Source organism: Chenopodium album, chromosome 13 (assembly GCF_948465745.1).
Source record: "Chenopodium album chromosome 13, dcCheAlbu1.1, whole genome shotgun sequence".
NCBI lineage: Eukaryota > Viridiplantae > Streptophyta > Magnoliopsida > Caryophyllales > Amaranthaceae > Chenopodium > Chenopodium album.
Window position 1 is genome coordinate 15,019,933 of NC_137846.1, and position 19,918 is coordinate 15,039,850.

Consider the following 19,918-nt stretch of genomic DNA (forward strand, 5'->3'; position numbering starts at 1 on the left):
CTTAGGTTTTGGTACTGATAACGAGTTATAAAATAAAGAAAATAAGAGAGATTGAGAAAAAATTAATATGTATCTTTATTCCATATGATGGGAACATGGGGTATATATATACATAAATATAATAATGATTTACTTGGATAACAATAAACCCTAGATCTAGAGTATTGTAGATGATACAAAAATGATAAAGGGTATCCACCCAATATTTCACAACAAATTATTATTATTATTATTATTATTATTATTATTATTATTATTATTATTATTATTATTATTATTATAAAAGGCATACAACCTACAATAAATTAGTGGGAAGCCGAGATACAATCTGGGCCCCCACTCCTCTAGCTATAGCAAAGCCTACACTAGTAAGCAATGACACGGCTTCCTTCTCTAATTCCCCAAGCGAAAAAAAGGAGAAGGGAATGAAACCATATCCAATCGCCTGACAATGAGCCTCATACTTAACCCGCTTCCGATGAGCTGCATCGGCCACAACCCGTCTAGGAATAAAGTCAGATAGCCCTGACTGTGTCAAAGGAGAAGATCCTGTCAAATCTACACGGACATCGCGACCACGATCCCAGGAATAAAGTAACACATCTGCAGGTTTGAGGGCCTCGTCGTTCCCTCCAGACAACCCAATGTCAACCTCTTTCCTTGCTGAAATCCCAGAGCGATAGCAAACATCAACTAGGGTATCCCGAACAACATTATGTCGATATATAATACCCACGCTACCAGTACACGACACTGCATGATCACCGAAAATATCCCCTGGAAAAACCCTCAAACAAGCATAGCACGGTGTCGAGACAGAGAACAATGGAACACCCAATCGGTAGCATAACACACATCGGTAAGTCTTTGCGTTCATAGTCTAATCCAACCCTGAAATAGAAACGGCCTGAAGCCAAGCAGACTTGTGATCTCCCTGCTGAGATTTCCACAATACTGATAGTCGAGGAGATAATGAAAAGGTGGATTCTGCAGAAGCGGTAAACTTCTTTGAATATATATCTGTCAATTTCTTCATGAGTTTCGGGACAGCGACCTCACTAGGATTACTTAAAAAATCATACTCCACCGTGCCATTAAACAGACTCAAAGCATCTTCAAAAGCTCGACCAAGACCAACAATGTCAGCATGTCGTAGAAGCTTTCTGGTACATAATCTTTATTTTCTTCCAACTTATACTGTCTTTCAATTACAATTTAATTTCTTTTCAAATTTCATAATTGTTTTGAGTAATGTGCACATTTATAAAACAAAATTCTTGAGGGCTGTTTAAGAGAATAAGAGGCATGTGATTAAGATTGTAAGTGATAAAGTGAGGGTAATTAATTAATCAAGGAGCATCATCCAAACAACTTCCACCAACCCCGCCACCAACATCCACCCTAAGCAACCACGACTACAACCACCCTCTCTTTAGCAATATCACCACCCATCGTATATTGACTACACCAAAATCAGCTCCTCTTTTTTCGCTTTAATTTTCTTACTTTTACTCCCTGATTGATCGTGTTTTAATGTTCTACATAATACAATTGATATGGTTAGCAGTAGATAACTAGATATTGTTAACAGTAGATAACTATATTTGTGAATTGAGATTAGAAAATTTAGGTTTGAGGTCATCCCATATATTTTATTTCTAAATACAAGATGATTTCCATCTTTCAATCTAATATTTTGACCTATAGGTATAATTATTTAAAAAAGAATACGTATATCGGTCATTTTATATATTAACTTCTATATTTTCTCTTTATTGAGAGTCATATAAACAAAATTTCTAATTATTTGTCATTATTTTATTTTTTTTATTGCCATTTTTAATTTCCTTGTACTTTTCATAAGAAGCCTCTCACTAATATACTACACTACATTTGTATCAGGTTGAGATGTGCACAGCGAGAAAGAATTTCAATTTATCTCTTATCGCAAGAAAGACCATGTCACTATGTCAGTTTGCAAGCACAAGGTTAGTAGTGCGAGTTGATTTCAAAATACTAAACCAACAACATTCATTCATGTTTCTGACTTGATTTCATATGTTATTAGAGGGTGTTTTCACCGATTCAGCTATATATTTTTTTTATGCTTCAAAATTGCTTTGGAAAAAAAGTTGTTTATTGAATAATAGAAAAGAATTAAGAAAACCTTTTTATGAAAAATTGGTTGAATACAGCTATTTCTTGAACAAATGATAAATTATATGGGTACATCCGTATATATATAAAACTTTGGTAGAAAGTTTGGTTTGGTCCAAAGTGTTGCCACTGGAGCAAATTAATCAGGTATATGATTTTACCATTATGAATATGATCGTAGAGTTGAGTTGTGAGGGTTGGGCCTCTACCATGGCTTCACCCTTGCCCACTAAGGCCCCATTTGATTTGATGTAAAAGGTTTTTATGGAAAATGATTTTTTTATTTTTTTTTTCCCATTTTCATTTGTTTGGTTTGTTAAGGGGTGGAAAACAATTTTTTCAAGGGTGGAAAATTCCATCCTTAATGATGGAAAATATTTTCCTTTCTAAAACAAGGGAAGCCACATTTTCCTCTCTCCTCCTTACCTCCTTTTTTACTTCCCTCTTTTTCATCTTTACATTTTCACTCCTATTTTTTATTTTTCTTGAACTTTTCTTGTATGCACCAAACAAAGAAGCAATTGTGGTTTTCCTTGAAAATATGTTTTCCACAAAAACTAATTTTCCATTGAAAATGTTTTACATCAAATCAAACGGGGCCTAAGTGAGCCAATCACATTCAATTGCCAATATGACTTTGTTTCTGTTGTATATTGCTCATATATATAGCTAGAGAGATTATTATCATTATGCATGTTCAATGTGTTTTGTTTGTTTGTATTGACTTAGGACCTGTTCTGTTCAGCTTAATTGCAGCTCATCTTCAACAGCTCAGTTCAGTTCAGTCCCTAATTTCCTTCTCTCATAAACAATTCATTTCAGCTCAATTCAGTTCAACCCCGATCAGTTCAGTTCTGTGCAGTACAGTTCAGTTGTTTTCTAATAAATCGGAACAGTCCCGGTTCATTAAGGGCCTATTCCGATTTACCAAAAACAACTGAACTGAACTAAACTAATTGGGGCTAAACTGAACTGAACTGAATAGAGCTAAAATAAATTATTTATGAGAGAAGAAAATTAGAAACTAAACTAAACTGATTGGAGCTGAACTGAAATTAAGCTCAATAGATAAGGCCCTTAGTAACATTTGTGATGTTGGATCAACTCAAGTAGTAGCATGCAACAACATATGTAATAAACTAATAAGTAATAACCATAATAGGATCCTAACGCTTCTCATCATCAATCAACAATCCTAAAAATTTGAACAAAAAGAATTAAGATGACAAATATATACCTTCTCATCATCAATTAAGACTTTATTTGGTAAATTATATTTTTACCATGAAAACTCTAGATTTTGTGGTCAAATTTTACCAAAAAAAAAACCATAACCTTAAGCTTTAGTGGTGGTGATGAAACAAAAAAGAGAAGGAAGAGAGAGGAGGAAGCGGCCGATTACAGAAAGGGTTATTAATGAATTTATCTTGGGGAGAATTAGGTGGTTATTATTGGTTAAATTAGTTTAATAACTTAATAATTTCTGATTTGATGTGTTGATTGAGGTTGAGAAATTATAAGGGTGATATAGTAACTTCACCAAAAAAAACTTTTGGATTTTTGCACATAACTTGTAGGCTGTAGCATCCATTTTTGAAAATTATTGCACATAATTAATAAGAAGTGGAGGTACATAATATATAAGATTTAACTTAGTAATGTGGGTACTTTTTATAATCGTTTCATTTCATAGTTTGTGAATATCAAATTTTAATCATCTATACATTGTATTTTTAATAGTTGAATAAATTATTGATTTTGCATTGGTAAATGTGTCTATCAAATCAAATCGCAACATTAAAAAAAAATAATAAATAAAAAATTAATTAACTATCAATTCATGTATATTTTTTCATGTATTATTTCCTTTGTATTTATTCTTGGGTTTTTCTTAAAACTCCCTTAATTAATTAATTTTTCTTAGATACTCTTTCGTTTGCTCATTTTACTTATCTTTTTCAAACTCTTTCAAATAATTATTAATGTTATGTCCCTTTCTTTATATTGTACGGTTTCTTATGACGATTAATGTTACCCAACCCCAAATTTATTTTGTAGGGTTCTTTATATTGAATATAGTGATAAAATACCAAATTTTAGGGCCCTTATTTCAAGCACCTTATGCGGTCGCTCACGGCTCACTTCATCCATGATTTCAGGTGCATGATAGACTACCTCCGTTGCTTAATAGTTGTAACAAAGTGGTAATATTTGTAAACTTGGGGTGGTACTTATTTGTTTTGATTAGAAGATTTTAGCACCAAAACAATTGAAGTTGATCACCCACACACAGTATGGGCCAAGTCTATCCACTTACCAATTGGGCTTTACTCATACTTCACAGTAAATATGTGAATGACCAAGCCCAGGAAATCTCAATTTGCTTCACTCTATAATACGAGGTTTTCTGCATGCATGAATAAGGATATCGTACATTTGTGGAGTGAATGAAGGAGGATTTACCACAAAAAATAAAGGACTCCATTGTTCATCAAATTGATTATGATAAAGGTTTCGGCTCATTTTTTAACCTGTTGAAGAATACTTGCTAAGCTAATGACTTTTTTCTTAAGTTGGATAGTTTGTTAAATTGGAAGTGCACCAATTAACATTACTATCAAATTGGCAAATTGACATGTATGTTATAAACACATTTGATTGTATCTTACTTGAAAATAAATAAATTAAATAAATAAATAAACACATTTGATTTACCCAACCTAAACTTGATCATTAAAATTACATGACCTGATTTAAAGTTTTACACCCAACCCAAATTGTATAATTATAACGGTTAGCCCAATCTTAACCCTAATTAATGTTAATTCAAGCATACTTATAGTAAACTCAAATTCAATCTGACGACCCTATATGACTTAAAGCACTTGGACAATAGATGTAAATGGCGGAGGAAAGCTTAATCACTTGAGATATTCCTTACTCTTCCTATAGAAACAAATTCAATTAAGATAAATATTGGTTTAAGAAACACTACATACACCACACTATTAGTATAAGATTTTAAATATTGATATAAAATATTGAATTGTTGATATCAGATAGAAAAATTGTCGGGAATAGTACGATCTTTCAGAGGTCTTCCAAAAATAAAACGACCTTTTGATTATCCCATAATAAATCGACCTTTGACACTGATCTTCCATAAATAGGACATAATCGGTTGGTAACCTGTTTAATGGGTTGTTAATGTGACACGTGTCACTTTGTAATTGGATATTTATTTTTTTTAAACTCCTACCACCATCACCACTGCATCCCCCATCCTCACCCCACCAACAACTAAACCTCCTGAAAATACCTCACCGTTGTCCCCATTGCACCTTCACCTACCACAAAAATGACACCCTTCACCCTCAAAACCATTAAAAGTCGCCAGAATATGGGTTTAAGGGTGAACAAGGGTTTTGTTTTGGGGTTCGATTCGTTGGAGACGGAGAGGGAACAAGGGTGGGTGGGGGATTTCGAGAAAGGGAGGTGAAGGGGGAAGTCGTATCAGGTAGGAGAGGCGGTGGTCGGAAATTGGAGGGGATGGGGTTGGGTATCGAACGTCGGAAACGGGAGAGGAAGGGAAACATGGTCTTGGGAAGGAAAGGGATAAGGGTGGTCGGAATAGGGAAGGGAAGCCGGGAAGAAGGTGGAGCTGGCTGGTCGGAAAGGGGAGAGGAGGGGGTGGGGGCTGCTGAAACTAGAGGTGTTCATAAATTGGTCTGGACTGAAAAAATAGCCCGGACCAAACCCGAACCTGACCGAATTAATTGGTCCAGTCTTCGGGTCTTGAAATTCATTTTTTAGGTCTTCGGTCCGATCCGGTCCAAAACCCTATAAAAATCGGTGTTGGACAGGATCGATTGTTTTTATTAAAAATATGCGTGAAACCTTAAATAATGATTAAAATTATCCTTAATAAGCTTAGAAAACTTTAACTTTATAAGTTTTTTTTGTACTAAACATACAAAAAAAAGACGTAAAAATGACGTTAAAATATAGTTTTTCCTTTACTTTTTTCGTGTTTTCCATAACTTTATTAAAAATTTAGTATTGTTTTTAAAAAAAATTCTTAAATCGGTCCAAAGAGGTCCAGTCCGGGTTTTGGACCGATTCTTTCGGTCTGGTCCGAGTTCGGTCCTAGCCTAATCGGTCCGGTCTTCGGTTCTTAAAATTCTAATTTTCGGTCTTCGGTCCAATCCGAGTCGGTCCGATCTTGGACCGATGAACAACCCTAGCTGAAACTAGGTGTAGGAGGGATTTTTTTTTTAATTAAGTTTTTTTTATATAAATTAAAATCATTTATTTTTTAAAAAATTCTAATCAATCATGATGTGACATGTGTTATTATTTAACCTATTAAACAAGTTTTTGATTTTTTATCTTATTTATGGAAGATCATTATCAAAGGTTGTTTTATTCTGGAATAATAAAAAAGTCGTTTTATTTTTGAAAGATTGCTGAAAGGTCATATTAATCGTGATAATTTTTCCTATCAGATATTGAAGTGTAAATACTAGATATAGAAATGTTGATATAAGCTATTGAAGTATTGATATTGGATATCACAATATTGATATAAGATGTTAAAATGTTGATATAAGCTTTTTTTTTTTTTTTTTTTTTTACCACAAAAAAAAAAAAAAAAAAAAGAAAGGAAAAGAAAAAGAAAAAAGTTTTTTACCACCAAAACTTCTAAAACTTTTATTTTACCACCAAAAAATAATTAAAAAAAATGTTTTTTACCACCTATCGTCAAAAAATATGATATATTTAACGGATTTTTTTTATTCTTCGATTTTCGTGCCAAAACATACGCTTTAGGGTTTTGGGGGGGGGGGGGGATTTTGATCCCATTGATCCAATTTGAGGTCAAAATTGAAAAAAAATGTTCGTTAATAGCTCGTTTTTCCTACTAAAAAATACAGCTCGATTTGCATGAAAGTGTGGAACACCCAAAAAACGAGGCAATTTAGATCATTTTTTTTGTCAATTTTGACCTCAAATATCAGTTAGTAAAGTATCAATATTATGTATGAAGTAACTCCAATTACTTATTTAGTCCCACAGTGAATATGGATTCACACAATATACTAAGATTGAATGTGCTTTTGTGGGTGACTTAACTAATATGAATAAGATGGTATTTTAGAAGAATATTGATATGAGTAAGTAGTAACTTTGGAAATTGAGCAAATTATGGTTAGTTGAAAGAGAAAAATATAAAGCAAATAAGAAAATATAATAGGTTTATATATACATCACCGTACCAATCCTAAAGAAAACAATGGAAAATTTATAACATGGATTTTTTTCCCCCCTTAGGATTTCTAGAAATTAAGAGTATTAAATTAATTATAAAATGTATTATTATTTATCACCTTTACACTAGTTGGCTAGTTGATTGTGCCACTTTATAGCAATGCAAAGATATATCATCCAAAAAACAATTTTAAGGGATTCCTCCTCCATCCATGTACCATAACTAAGATATTTGGTCCCATTTCAACAAAATCTCTCCACTATGCCAATTCCACTTACACTATATATGAGTAATTTCAAAGTCAAAAGAATCTCATATCAGAAGATACATTAATATACAAAAAGAAAGGAAAAAAAAAATTCATATGTAATGTTTTGCTAGTCATAAAGGCTACTATGTACTAGAACTCAAAGGAAAAATAAAGGAGGGGACATGATTTATTATCATATTGTTATATTATAAGGTCCATATATAATGATGGCCCACGACAGTCACAACTTCTTCTTGCTGATCAAACCATGAAAATTAAAACTATGGACTTGAAAAAAAGAAAAAAAGAAAAGAAAAGGTTGTTTACCTACCTCAAGCTAATTGATTCTTGTCTTATAATTAATTAATTCTAACCTTCTAGAAACTAATTAATTAAATCAGTTGATCATGCTATGGTTGGCGCTATAATCTATTTTAAAATCTTGGGAAATTCTCAATGGTAGCTATTTACTTTTGCACATTCTCATTGGTAACAAAATATTTGGCTAATTCTCTCAAATAGCATTATTTTTTATTAGTTTCTCTGAATTGACAATATTTTTACATTAAGTAACTAATTAGCTTATTTATATGATTTTTAAAAAAAAATTAAAAAAGTTGTGCAATACTCTTCACCAGCCACCCCACACCACCGACTATCCACCGGAACCCATCACCACCAAGCTCGCCTAAACCCCTCCGAACCCACCCCCACGCTGCGACTAGCCACCAGAATCCATCACCACCAAGCTCGCCTCAAAGAACCCTGCGAACCCTCCACCAAGCTCGCCTAAACGGACCTGCGAACCCACCCCATGCCGCCGAATAGCCACCAAAGTCCACCACCAGAAAGATCGCCTAAACCCCTACGAACCCACCCACGCCGCCGATTGTCCACCAGAATCCACCACCACCAATTGCACCTGATGAAGATTGTCAATTGGGGAAAAATCGAAAACCCTTAAAATCGGAAATAAAAATTTCTAGGCTAATGAGGAATCAATTCAGCAGAGGAAAGGGGAAAGGAAAATGAAGGAAAGGGTGGGAGGTTCAGGCGAGTACAGTTGTATGAATATCGAAGGTGATGATGGGTTCTGTTGGGTTAGCGGCGACGTGGGGTGGCTGGCAAAGAGGGGTCTGTACATTTTTTTTTTTGATAATTTTTTTTACAAGATTGTTAATTATTGTTTAATTAAGCTAATTAGTTACTAATTATAAAAAAATGTCATAATAGAGAAACTAATAAATAATAATGCTATTTGGGAGAATTTGTGAAATATTTTGTTACCATTGAGAATGTGCAAAAGTTTATAGCTACCATTGAGAATTTCCCTAAAATCTTTATACATCTAACTTATGGTGCATTACTTACCGAACGTCTTGTGATTTGTAAAAAAAAAATAATAATAAATAAATAAATAAATAAAATTATGTAATAGTGACACAAATTTACTGAATAATAAAAATAATTTCTTCGTTTATTTTATCGAGTGAAAATTATCTATGAATACAGTATAACATGTTAGTTGTTTCGCCTTACTTATCAAATTATTATTAATATTAAAGTATTAAAAAAATTTGTCCACTAGTAGAAAGTGATTATTGCTGGTTTAATTAGATGATGAAATCAGGAAAACTCCACTAATATAACGTGTAAAAATGTCATTTTCTTTGAATGGGAGCAACCACTGTGCATTGGTGCAGCAGGAGAAACTTGTTATAGTGCCATGATTCACGATCCTCATTTTTTCTTTAATTTTTTAAGGAAATAAATTATTATATAATCCCCCAATTATATAATTAATATAGTGGTCCAGTCAATGAAATATTTATACGCATGCATGGTGACAAAAAAGAAAGAAATAGAGGGTTTCAATGTTGAGAATACGTTGTATGTGATGTTAGAAAAGTTGAGGATTGTCAAATTTAATATCATAACCGGGAATTATAGGTTAATGAGGATATTTAGATTATATATACAAGGACCATCATTAAATTAATTATAAGGATTAGTTTGTTCAAGTTTTGGGAGATTAGTGATTTATAGGTGCATTATATTGGTGCTATATGTATGTAGTGATTATGTACGTTACGCTACTAATTTAAAGTATTGTATGGCTAAATTGTTACTATAGTTAATAACCAATATCAGTACATGTTGCTATGAATGTATGGAAGTGGTTTAAATAGGCATATATGAGCAGAATTGATATAATTATAGTTGTCTTACATAGTGAATGTTAATTAGACTAGTTGGTTAATTCTACGATCAAATCTCGTCTATATGATCTTCTAGTCCCCTATTCTCTATAAAGCCAAAGAACAAATAAAGTATCATGTCTATGGAAATTGCACAAGCAAGATTAATGTTAGGGTGAAATGCCATCCATGGAATTTCCACAAAATGCCATATATCTTTTGTTTTAAGACTAGCAAATGTAAGTTAATTCAAGCATTAGATTGGTGAAACTAAGTTCTAGGGTCTAGTGGAAGGAAAAATTAACTTCCCCTACCAAAGTTTCCATCTAAAGTTGAATAAATGTCCAAATATCAAGTTGCTTCCTTATATCAAAGAAATTATTAAGGATACTTCAAAAGAAAGACGAAACTAAGTGATGAAAAAGGGCTACCCTAATGGCTAAAATGCATTTATTAAGCAGGGATATTAAGTCCGACCTCATCCTGTTATTTAAAAATCTTTATTTTTTGTGAGAGAAAAATAAAACAAAAGGATAGTTAGATCAAAATAGGAACTAGAACAAAGAAAATTGTAAGAAATATTTATCATAATTATAGTACATTTTAATACAAGTATTAAATTCTACTCTACGAAAATTTTCTACATACAAGCAATCACTTAACCAATCCTTATTCCACCTATTATAGATTTAAGGATGTAACATTTAGAATCGCATATAAACATTAAATATATATATTTTTTTTTTTTAAAATAAAACAAAGTATTTTGTACAAATTTGAGGATTTATCACATGAATACACATATACGAGTCTGATATTTCAATGTAATTAATATATACTTACTATGAATATATATTTCCTTTTTTTTTTTAAGAATATTATATACAAGTATACAACCCTTAATACAGCATTTCCCAATTTAAATTGTTATACCCTCATCACATGATAAATTGAAGAATTTTGGTCATCCATCCATGAGGAAATTCAGGGGTGGCAATTAATAAATAGAAAGTACAAACACATGGGACAACTTAAATGAAGGAAGTTTAGGTACAACGGCATGAATTAAATTTTATACCATAGATTACTCATATCATAAAAAAGTTTATAATAAAATATAATAACCAGAGAAATAACTCACAACTACATGAAAAAAGTAGGGCTACCTACCAAATCCAGCACTAACTTAATTGCAAACCAATAGTCCTCTTTTTTCTCTCCAACTCAGTCAAAATTACATACTCTCCATTATATATATTTATATATCATATATTATATGGTTGGATTAATGTTAAGTCAATTGACCCACCACAAATATTTTTCCTATACATCATTCATCCCTTACCCAACATTTATATTCTCATAAAACACCCTTTATTCTCTATCTCTAGAAATTCACTAGAAAAGATAGGGTTATTAGTACTTAATTAGAAGAAGAGACTAGCTTAATTAGTTAGAGGAGGAAGAAAATATGGGTAGATCTCCATGTTGTGAGAAAGAACACACGAACAAAGGTGCATGGACTAAAGAAGAAGATGAGCGTCTCATGAATTATATCAAAGCTAATGGTGAAGGTTGTTGGAGGTCACTTCCGAAAGCTGCTGGTAAATAAATCATCTGATCTTTCTACACGTTTTTAATTTACTCGCAACTAAGGAAGCTTGGTGTGGTTGGTAGGAGCTTTATTGTTCACAACCTTAAAAATCATAATATCGTATAGGCTTAACTTAACTCCCATTAGTTACGGTTTTGAAGTCATAGGATACGTTGAGCCATCAAAAGTTGAACTAAGTCGACCTATGTGAAAGATCAAATCAAGTTTTGTACATAGTTCATCTACGTACCTACCAAATAGCATGATATATATGGAGTTGTGCTCTATGATCTATCAACTACCATACATGCATCTTTAGTGGTCTTTCTTTTCTCTCTATTCCTTGTTCTTTAAATAGGTGAAAATTTCTAGCTTGTGTTTATGACCATATATCAAGCTTTAAACCACCTTTTTATCTCTTTTTTTTTTTTTATTATTATTATTATTTTTAGATCTAAATTTATAGTTATATTGGTGGTATCCAAATTACAATATTATTGACAACATACTTGCGAGAGATATGCTTATAATTTACGTACGTTTGCACTCCTCTTATTTTAGAACTTCCATTAAAGACCGCTGATAGTGCTTTCACAAAAATTATAAAAAGGTGTAAATGATGAACAAATAGAGTTTTTTTTCTTTTTTTTTTTTTTTAATAGAAAAGGTAAGTAAATAAACATTAGAAAACCTTCCTCATTAGAAAAATTCCTATTGTAAACGAAGTAAAGTTATTACTTGCTTATTTTCTAGTAAAAAAGAAATTCTTGTTTGCCTAGATACTTAAGAGTTGTAAGAGTGTTTAGAGTAATTAAGCAGGGCTTATTCTTGAATAATATTTTAATTTTTAACAAATTATGATCAGTAAGGTTTTTTTTTTTTACACTAATGGTAGCAGTTTTACGTGGGTTGGTTAATTAACTAATCCATTACATGGATTTTGAAGGGAACTAATCCACTACATAACAACAACTTAATAATGGTGGCAAATTTTATAGAAATTAGCCTTCTTAATGATAAGATCAATACGAATGAAGTGCGTATTATTATGGATTAATTGCTGATTAATTATGCTACTAAAAAATATTATGCTAACAAAAAAAATTATGCTACTAAATAATTTGAACAAATTTGTTTTTGAAACCCTCTTAGCTTAATACAAGTGTATTTGTACGATACTAACGTTCCTTTTTTAAAACCGTTTTTCAGGTTTACAAAGATGTGGAAAGAGTTGTCGATTAAGATGGATAAACTATCTTAGACCAGATCTTAAGAGAGGAAATTTCACTGAAGAAGAAGATGAACTCATAATTAACCTTCATAGCTTGCTTGGGAACAAGTAAGTTTTGCATTTTCTTTCCTTTCAATTTCATTAAAAACAAAAAATCTAATCCCATTATTCAATTATCAACCTTTTAAATGGTCTTTTATACATAAATTAAGTACTTCGTATTATTTTAAATTTATAGCTACATCACATAAAAAAAATAAATAAAAAAAAACGAAGTAAATGAATTTGTAAAGAACAGTCTAAACAATAATAAAATGATGGTAATCTTTAATCAAATAATTATTTTAAAAAATTTAAAAAATACTAAAATGTCGCTAGAAGGAGGGGTCGAACCTCCGACCTTGTGGTTAACAGCCACACGCTCTAACCAACTGAGCTATTCCAGCTTACTCCAGCTAATATATTCCTAAATAATATTTATATCTTATACTTTTTGTGTGTTGAATTTCAGGTGGTCTTTAATTGCTGCAAAATTACCAGGAAGAACAGATAATGAGATCAAGAACTATTGGAACACCCACATCAAAAGAAAGCTTCTAAATCGCGGAATCGACCCACAAACTCACCGTACACTTAATTCCACCACTACGACTACGGCCGCCACAGCCAACAACACTACTAACACAAGTGCTACAACAAAGAACGTTGTAAGCAATAATAATTGCTACAACAAAAATAAGATGAATAACAAGAATACTTTCCAATTGATCAATGTACAAGGTTCAACGTTACATTTTGGCCTAGGATCAAATCTCGAGTACGAGTTCACAACAAGTAGTAACGATGGAAAATACTATTGCACTACTTTTCCTATTAGTAGAAAGTTCAACAATATTAGTGAGCATTCTAATAATAGTAGTAGTAATAGTGTTGTGACCATGGAAGAAGGTTACAAAGAAATTAACCTCGAATTATCGATTAGCCTTCCTACCACTCCCAAGATTAATTCGGCTAGTCATGAAATTACGACGAGCCAACAACAACAATACACGACAACGTACCAAGTTATTGGGACGGCCACTAGTATGCCCGTTTTTACTAAAGGAGGAAGTGTATGTTTGTGTTACAATTTAGGGTTTCAAAATAAAGGTAACCAGCAGTGTCACTGTGCTATGACAATGGCTACTACAACTGCAGCGGCAGCAATGTGTAATAGTGGTCAAATATGAATCAACTTCAAGAATTATTACACAAACATTATTAAGAACTTTTTATTACTCCATCTATGATAATGTGGCTTAAGTACTATTTAACTTAAGTTGCGAAATTAGGGTGGCTTACCCTAGATTTTTTTTTTTTTTTTTTTTTCATGTTATATTAGATATTGTAATCACAATTAATTAGTTTAGTTGGTAAAATTATTGATTGTTGTTAATGATAACACTTTTTTTTTTTTAAATAGTTTAGTTTTGATAAAATTTTTGAATGTTGTTACTTGTAACACTTTTTTTTTTTTTTTTTTTTTTTTTTGGTCTTCGAATATAACTTCTTTATATACGTCATTAAAGAGAAATAGAGAATAAACAAATCATGAGTAGATAAGCACAATATAGTCATACTCATGCATTTAGGTCATCAATTTAATTTCCTTTTTTGCCTTCAATCTAGAAAAAGTAAAGAGGACTTAATTATTAGGTCGATATTTAATGTTGTATATATGAATTATATTTTCCCTTATAACTTAGTTGGTAAAAATTTTATATATGTGGAAATTTATCTAGTCTAGTTAGAAGTGTGTATTATAGTCATTTTACGTGGATGTTAATCATCAAACTGTCTAGATATCTGCTTGTACCACGTGAAATATATTTTAGTTTCTAGATGCTCTTATAAAAAATCCCCAAGGACCCTAACTAGTATACCTTTCTTCATTTGAAAAATCTTTATAAGTAGGTAGTATGTAGAAAATGTTAGTGATGGTATATTTTCCTTCCTTTACCTAACTATATGAGTCAAGCTTGCATGTCGTCTTACCAAATCCTAGATTGTCCCTTTAAAAAGTACTCCAATTTTATTGAAGCATTTTTCAAATCTTTGTAACTTTAGATTATGACATGATATAGTTTATTTCATTTTGTTTAAAAATAATTTTTGTATTAGTTATATCATTTGTTTCATGTACCTAACGTTATCATTTAATTAAATAATGACATCCATGATACGATTCTATTATAACATATATCACTTAATTAAGTACTGGCAGATGAGAAATTAATTTAATTAATCAAAGATATTAAAATAGTTTTTGTAACTTGTAATTCTGAACAATGCATGAGAATTCTATTTAAAAAACGTGGCAAAATTTGTTCTTGTAAAAAAAATGTAATTATTAATTAAATTTTTGTATTATGACTCTTAAATCTAGGTTTAACTTGTGAATGCTCCCATGCATGAAAACACGTTAAGATGCCTTGCATGTGTTAATATTTTCTCAGTCAACCTACCAATACTACAATATAATCTTGTAAAGTGAACCAATATACAAGTTTAAGTGTTTAACAGTGATATTAGTTGTTACAAGGGATATTATTTTAAGAAAATCCTCAAATCTAGTTATAAATTATAGTTTGGGAGTATAAGGATCTACTTTATTATGTAAATAATTAATAAATGAATAATATCTCCTTATGCCTTTTGCTTGGATATATTATTATTAAATCAAATAAAACCAGCTTATTAATGATCATGTTTCTATATATTTACTCACATATATCATAACAATGTCATGATTTTTTTGGTGTTTATTAGAAAGTCACAAAAGCAAGTGATGGGAATCGATCTCATAATCTCTTAAAACAAAGAGGGAAGCTAGCTATAACCACCCTATGATAACTTTTGTAATTAAGTTCTCAAACGAAGCCTAATACTCTAGATATAGTGAGTATAAAAATAAAAGTTTTCATTTCTATAATAAGAGGTCACAGTGTCACACTAATATGTACGCCGTAATAAATATCGATGATAAACAAACTTTAAAAAGTGCATGCAATCTTCTATACCTCAACTAATTAACGTGGTTATGACTAGCATTAGCTTACTTATCATATCATGATTATTATTTAACTACAAAATAATGAGGAAAAATATAACAACTCAAGATTACTCCTCAATTAAAATTAAGGCATAGATAATTAGATATAATTAATTACAGCAAATATACCAGAAATGTTTATTGGTTGGTCAGTCTTTTAGACGTTGATATTTTGTAGTATTGTATAGAAAGAACCAATACATAATCAAGCAAAAATAACGCCTGCTTCTGCTGTTGGGTAGGTAGAACACGTCAACATAGACAACCACCTTCATGCCTCTTCTCATATAACTCATAAATTCTTGGCTTAATTATATCATTATATAATTTTTTATGCACATTACATACATAATTTCCCACTATTTTTAATTTTAGAGTATAGTATTGATTGCAATTTTATGTATAGTGCGTAGTGATAAGTACATCACAAAACATATCACATCTTGATGCTAGCATATCTACCAATAAATATTTTTTAAATGTTTTTTAGAGAGTTTAACGCTCAAATTTTACACTTGAAATGAAAATGAGAACGTTTGTAAAAAAAAAAAAAAAAAAGACAAATATGTAAATCATCATTGATATATATTATATTAAATATATACAGTATAAACATTATATTTGATCATCAATGTTCAGGAAAATTGAGTTGATTTTACAATTATACAATATATACCAATAGTAATTAATCGTCATACAATAATGTTTCTAATTAATTATTCTTAGATATTTAAAATTGGAAGACCTTTTTTTTTTTTTTTTTTTTTGAAAAAACAAAAATAGAAGACTTGATTTCTCCCATGAAAGAACATAGAATATCTATTATTAGCATATTAATTATGTGATATCTAATCTTAATTGTATACTATTATAAATGAAGTGAAGAGTAGATGAATAGCACCTACTTTACCTACCAAACACTACTACTACTACAAAGTATTTCGGTAGATAGGTCTTCTAGAGGAAATGAAATGGAGTGAGGAATATAAACATTTATTTATAGCATAAACTTTAATTTATTTGCCGTTCTTCTAGAAGGGAACATGTGCTCCTTTACCTAATAAAAGAATTATTGTATTTTTTAAATCTTTTTCATTTTCGTAGGTACTTGGACTTTCTAATTTTTTATATTATTTCTAAGGAGTTTAGATTTGAAGTTTATTTGTGTGTAACTATCATTCAATATTCAAAAGATTAGTAAGGGGAAAAGGAAGCTTTCAATTTAGTTAAAAAGAGTAACTTACTTTTAAGTTTTAACTACTTTTCTCTCCTTGGTAATACCTAACCTCTAGCTTTTTCTTTTCATTTTTTTACTTGTATGTTTTTTATTTTTTTACTCCATAAAAGTTACCTAAGTTCTTTTGTATAAAGACTTTACTTATTTACCCTTTTAAGGTAATTAGATCACTATACATACTTGGTATTAATAGTAATTATATCGATTTTGTTCTTGGAATTTCAATGATATTACATTTTACATGTCTAATTCGAGCTGTGAGAGTTATTTCTACTACTTTGATTCTAAATTGGATGAACAACATACAAGTATTGTGAAGATCTTGAGTTACATTTGATTTTTAACCATTTTTAAATTGTTTTTGGATATAAAACTCCAACTCCAATACCTCATTTTAGGGCCAACACCCAAGGCTTAACAATATCACATAACATAACCCTTTCTCCTACCCCAAACACCTATGGTGAGGATCGTTGAGTAGATACCGTATCATCAAGCTACTCCCTCAACCCCTCAATGACCTAATGCGTTATTTTGTTGATGAATTTAGAGTGAACATAGTAGTATATGTAATTATTAATTTGTATGATTTAAATAATTTCAAAAAACTAGTACTTCCCTCATGTTTCTAAATTATTTTTCTTACTTTTTGTTTAAATTGACTAAAATATTTTCGTATTTTTGCTTTATTCCTATTTCGTTTAAAATAATTCGTCATTATTACAAGCCAAGAAGCACTTACTCTTACCATACCTTAAAGCACAAGCTATATATGATAATAATAACTCTATTTATAGAAACCAAACACCCTATACTCTTAATGTTGTGAACCTTAATTTACCATCCTTTACACCAACTCTCGCCTAATCATAAGGTACAAAAAACTAAGAACTTTTCAAAAATAGAATAAATGATATTATCTTCAACAATAATATAGGAGAAGAAAGTTCTGCCTTTCAAAATATATATATATATATATATATATATATATATATATATATATATATATATATATATATATATATATATATATATATAGGAGAAGAAAGTCACTCTTGATAAAGATAAAGGTGCAATAATCAATATTGTTAATAAAATGTTAGAGACTCTCTTAAAACAATAACATTTCAACATCACTTTTAGTATAATTTTCTACTTCTTAGTTCTTAATTTGTGGAAGAATTTAAGATTTGAAATTTGACTATATGAAACATTATGAAGTTACATTGATTTATGGTAAGAGAGTGAGGGATATTCAAGTGGTTAAAACTTTTCTCTCGACTGCAAATGTTCTTGGATTAATTCTCACTAGTCATTCTTATGGCTCTCTAAGCACAGAAAACAAAAAAAAAAAAAAAAAAAAAAAAAAAAAAAAAAAAAAAAAAAAAAAAAAAAGTGAAAAAGTTGCTATTTTGCAAAATATTAATCTCATGTTGAATTAACTTATGACTCCTTTTAAAGTTTTCACGATGTGACCGGACATCGAGTAAATAGAGTTTGAGATGTCAAATCTTTGAAAATCTAATTATAAAAGAGGCACTTAGGAAAAAAAAAAAAAATGTTTGTAATCTGATGTAATACATACATGGACTTGTTACTCTCAAGTAGCTTATATATTGACCGTTCAAGCTATTAACGCTACTATAAAATTTTGGAGAATAATTGTCCAAGTCCAATAATTTGAGCCCAACAAATTTGAAATTAAAATCCATGACTTTCTTGACTAAATTTCTGCATGCATGTAAAAATTGTTGATTATTGAGGTAATTATGTGAAAAAGATCGATAACTAACCTATCTATTAATGTCAACTACATAGAGACAAGATTATAAGAGCAAAAGAACATTTGTCTTATAAAAGCATTATGAAAATTAGGAAAAAATAGTCTAAAACTCAGTTATTGATCTTGACCTCGTCAAATTAGAGCTTAGCCATATGCCCTTGTGTGTTTGTATAGCTTTAACTAGGTTGGCCATATATAAAATGAAAAGGAGTGGTTGCATTGACTAGAGACGATGATACTTGTGAGTTGTAACCATCAAGTCAAATTCGATTTCAGGGTTAGGTGGTTAAATTATAATAATCAAATTCTAATTTCAGCCGAGTCTTAACATTATTTATAGTTTTATAAATTAAACTCTTTTATAACTCAATTAGAGTTATAGAACTATGAGCCAAAAAATACTTTGTTTATTCTGTAAGATCTAAATATTTTTATCTACGAGTTTGTTAACATTTTAAAATGTATAAACATTGTGTAAATTTAACTCTATTACTTACAAGTGAATATATACTACATCTGTTACATATTATGTGTAATTTTGAATTTTTTATATTTCACAAATAATAGCCAAAATTTACACATAACATGTAGTAGCAAATATATTATATTATGCAAAGATAATGAATATATGACGGAAATTAATGTTAATAAACTTTCAAGTCTATCCTAAAACCCTTCTCAATTCAATAACATCACAATTCAAGTTTGAGTACCTTCACTATCCATTATCACAGTGAAATTCAGAGTCATTACATGAGTACCTTTTATGAATACTTTTCCATCCAAAATTGTCAATTTATCTTTATCGTCTCATTGCTAAAATACAACATTTATTTACAAATACTCATTTTATAATATTTCTATCATTTCTTTACTCCATTAATCACTTTTATTCAGCATTTTGAAAATTGATTACAAACCAATTTTAAAATTTAAAGCACCTCTTCCGAACATTCTAAAATAGCAGTGCGTCTTGTGTGCTGCTGGCCACACCATGTGGCCACTTGTAAAACAAGAAAGTAACCCGTATAACACTGATTTAGTAACCCCTGTAATACTAACCAAGTAACCCCTAAATAACACCCATAACACTAATTAAGTAATCTCT

The 19,918-nt window shown here is 30.4% G+C and overlaps 1 protein-coding gene and 1 non-coding gene across 2 annotated transcripts; one reads left to right on the top strand and one right to left on the bottom strand.

The window, feature by feature from the left end:
- Positions 1-11,184: 11,184 nt before the first annotated feature.
- Positions 11,185-14,382, top strand: LOC145576387 (uncharacterized). The gene is made up of 3 exons (XM_081634157.1): positions 11,185-11,478; positions 12,678-12,807; positions 13,211-14,382. Exons 1-3 carry the CDS (start codon positions 11,346-11,348, stop codon positions 13,926-13,928), a joined length of 981 nt encoding a protein of 326 aa, XP_081490283.1. The 5' UTR covers positions 11,185-11,345; the 3' UTR covers positions 13,929-14,382.
- Positions 13,072-13,145, bottom strand: TRNAN-GUU (transfer RNA asparagine (anticodon GUU)). The gene has a single exon. It is a non-coding gene; the product is annotated as a tRNA-Asn (tRNA).
- Positions 14,383-19,918: the final 5,536 nt, after the last annotated feature.

Excerpts from the sequence above, each read along its gene's own strand:
- LOC145576387 (XM_081634157.1), top strand. The coding sequence starts at position 11,346 with ATGGGTAGATCTCCATGTTGTGAGAAAGAACACACGAACAAAGGTGCA. Across the intron at positions 11,479-12,677 it reads GTCACTTCCGAAAGCTGCTG|GTTTACAAAGATGTGGAAAG; the intron begins GTAAATAAATCA and ends ACCGTTTTTCAG. Across the intron at positions 12,808-13,210 it reads CATAGCTTGCTTGGGAACAA|GTGGTCTTTAATTGCTGCAA; the intron begins GTAAGTTTTGCA and ends GTTGAATTTCAG.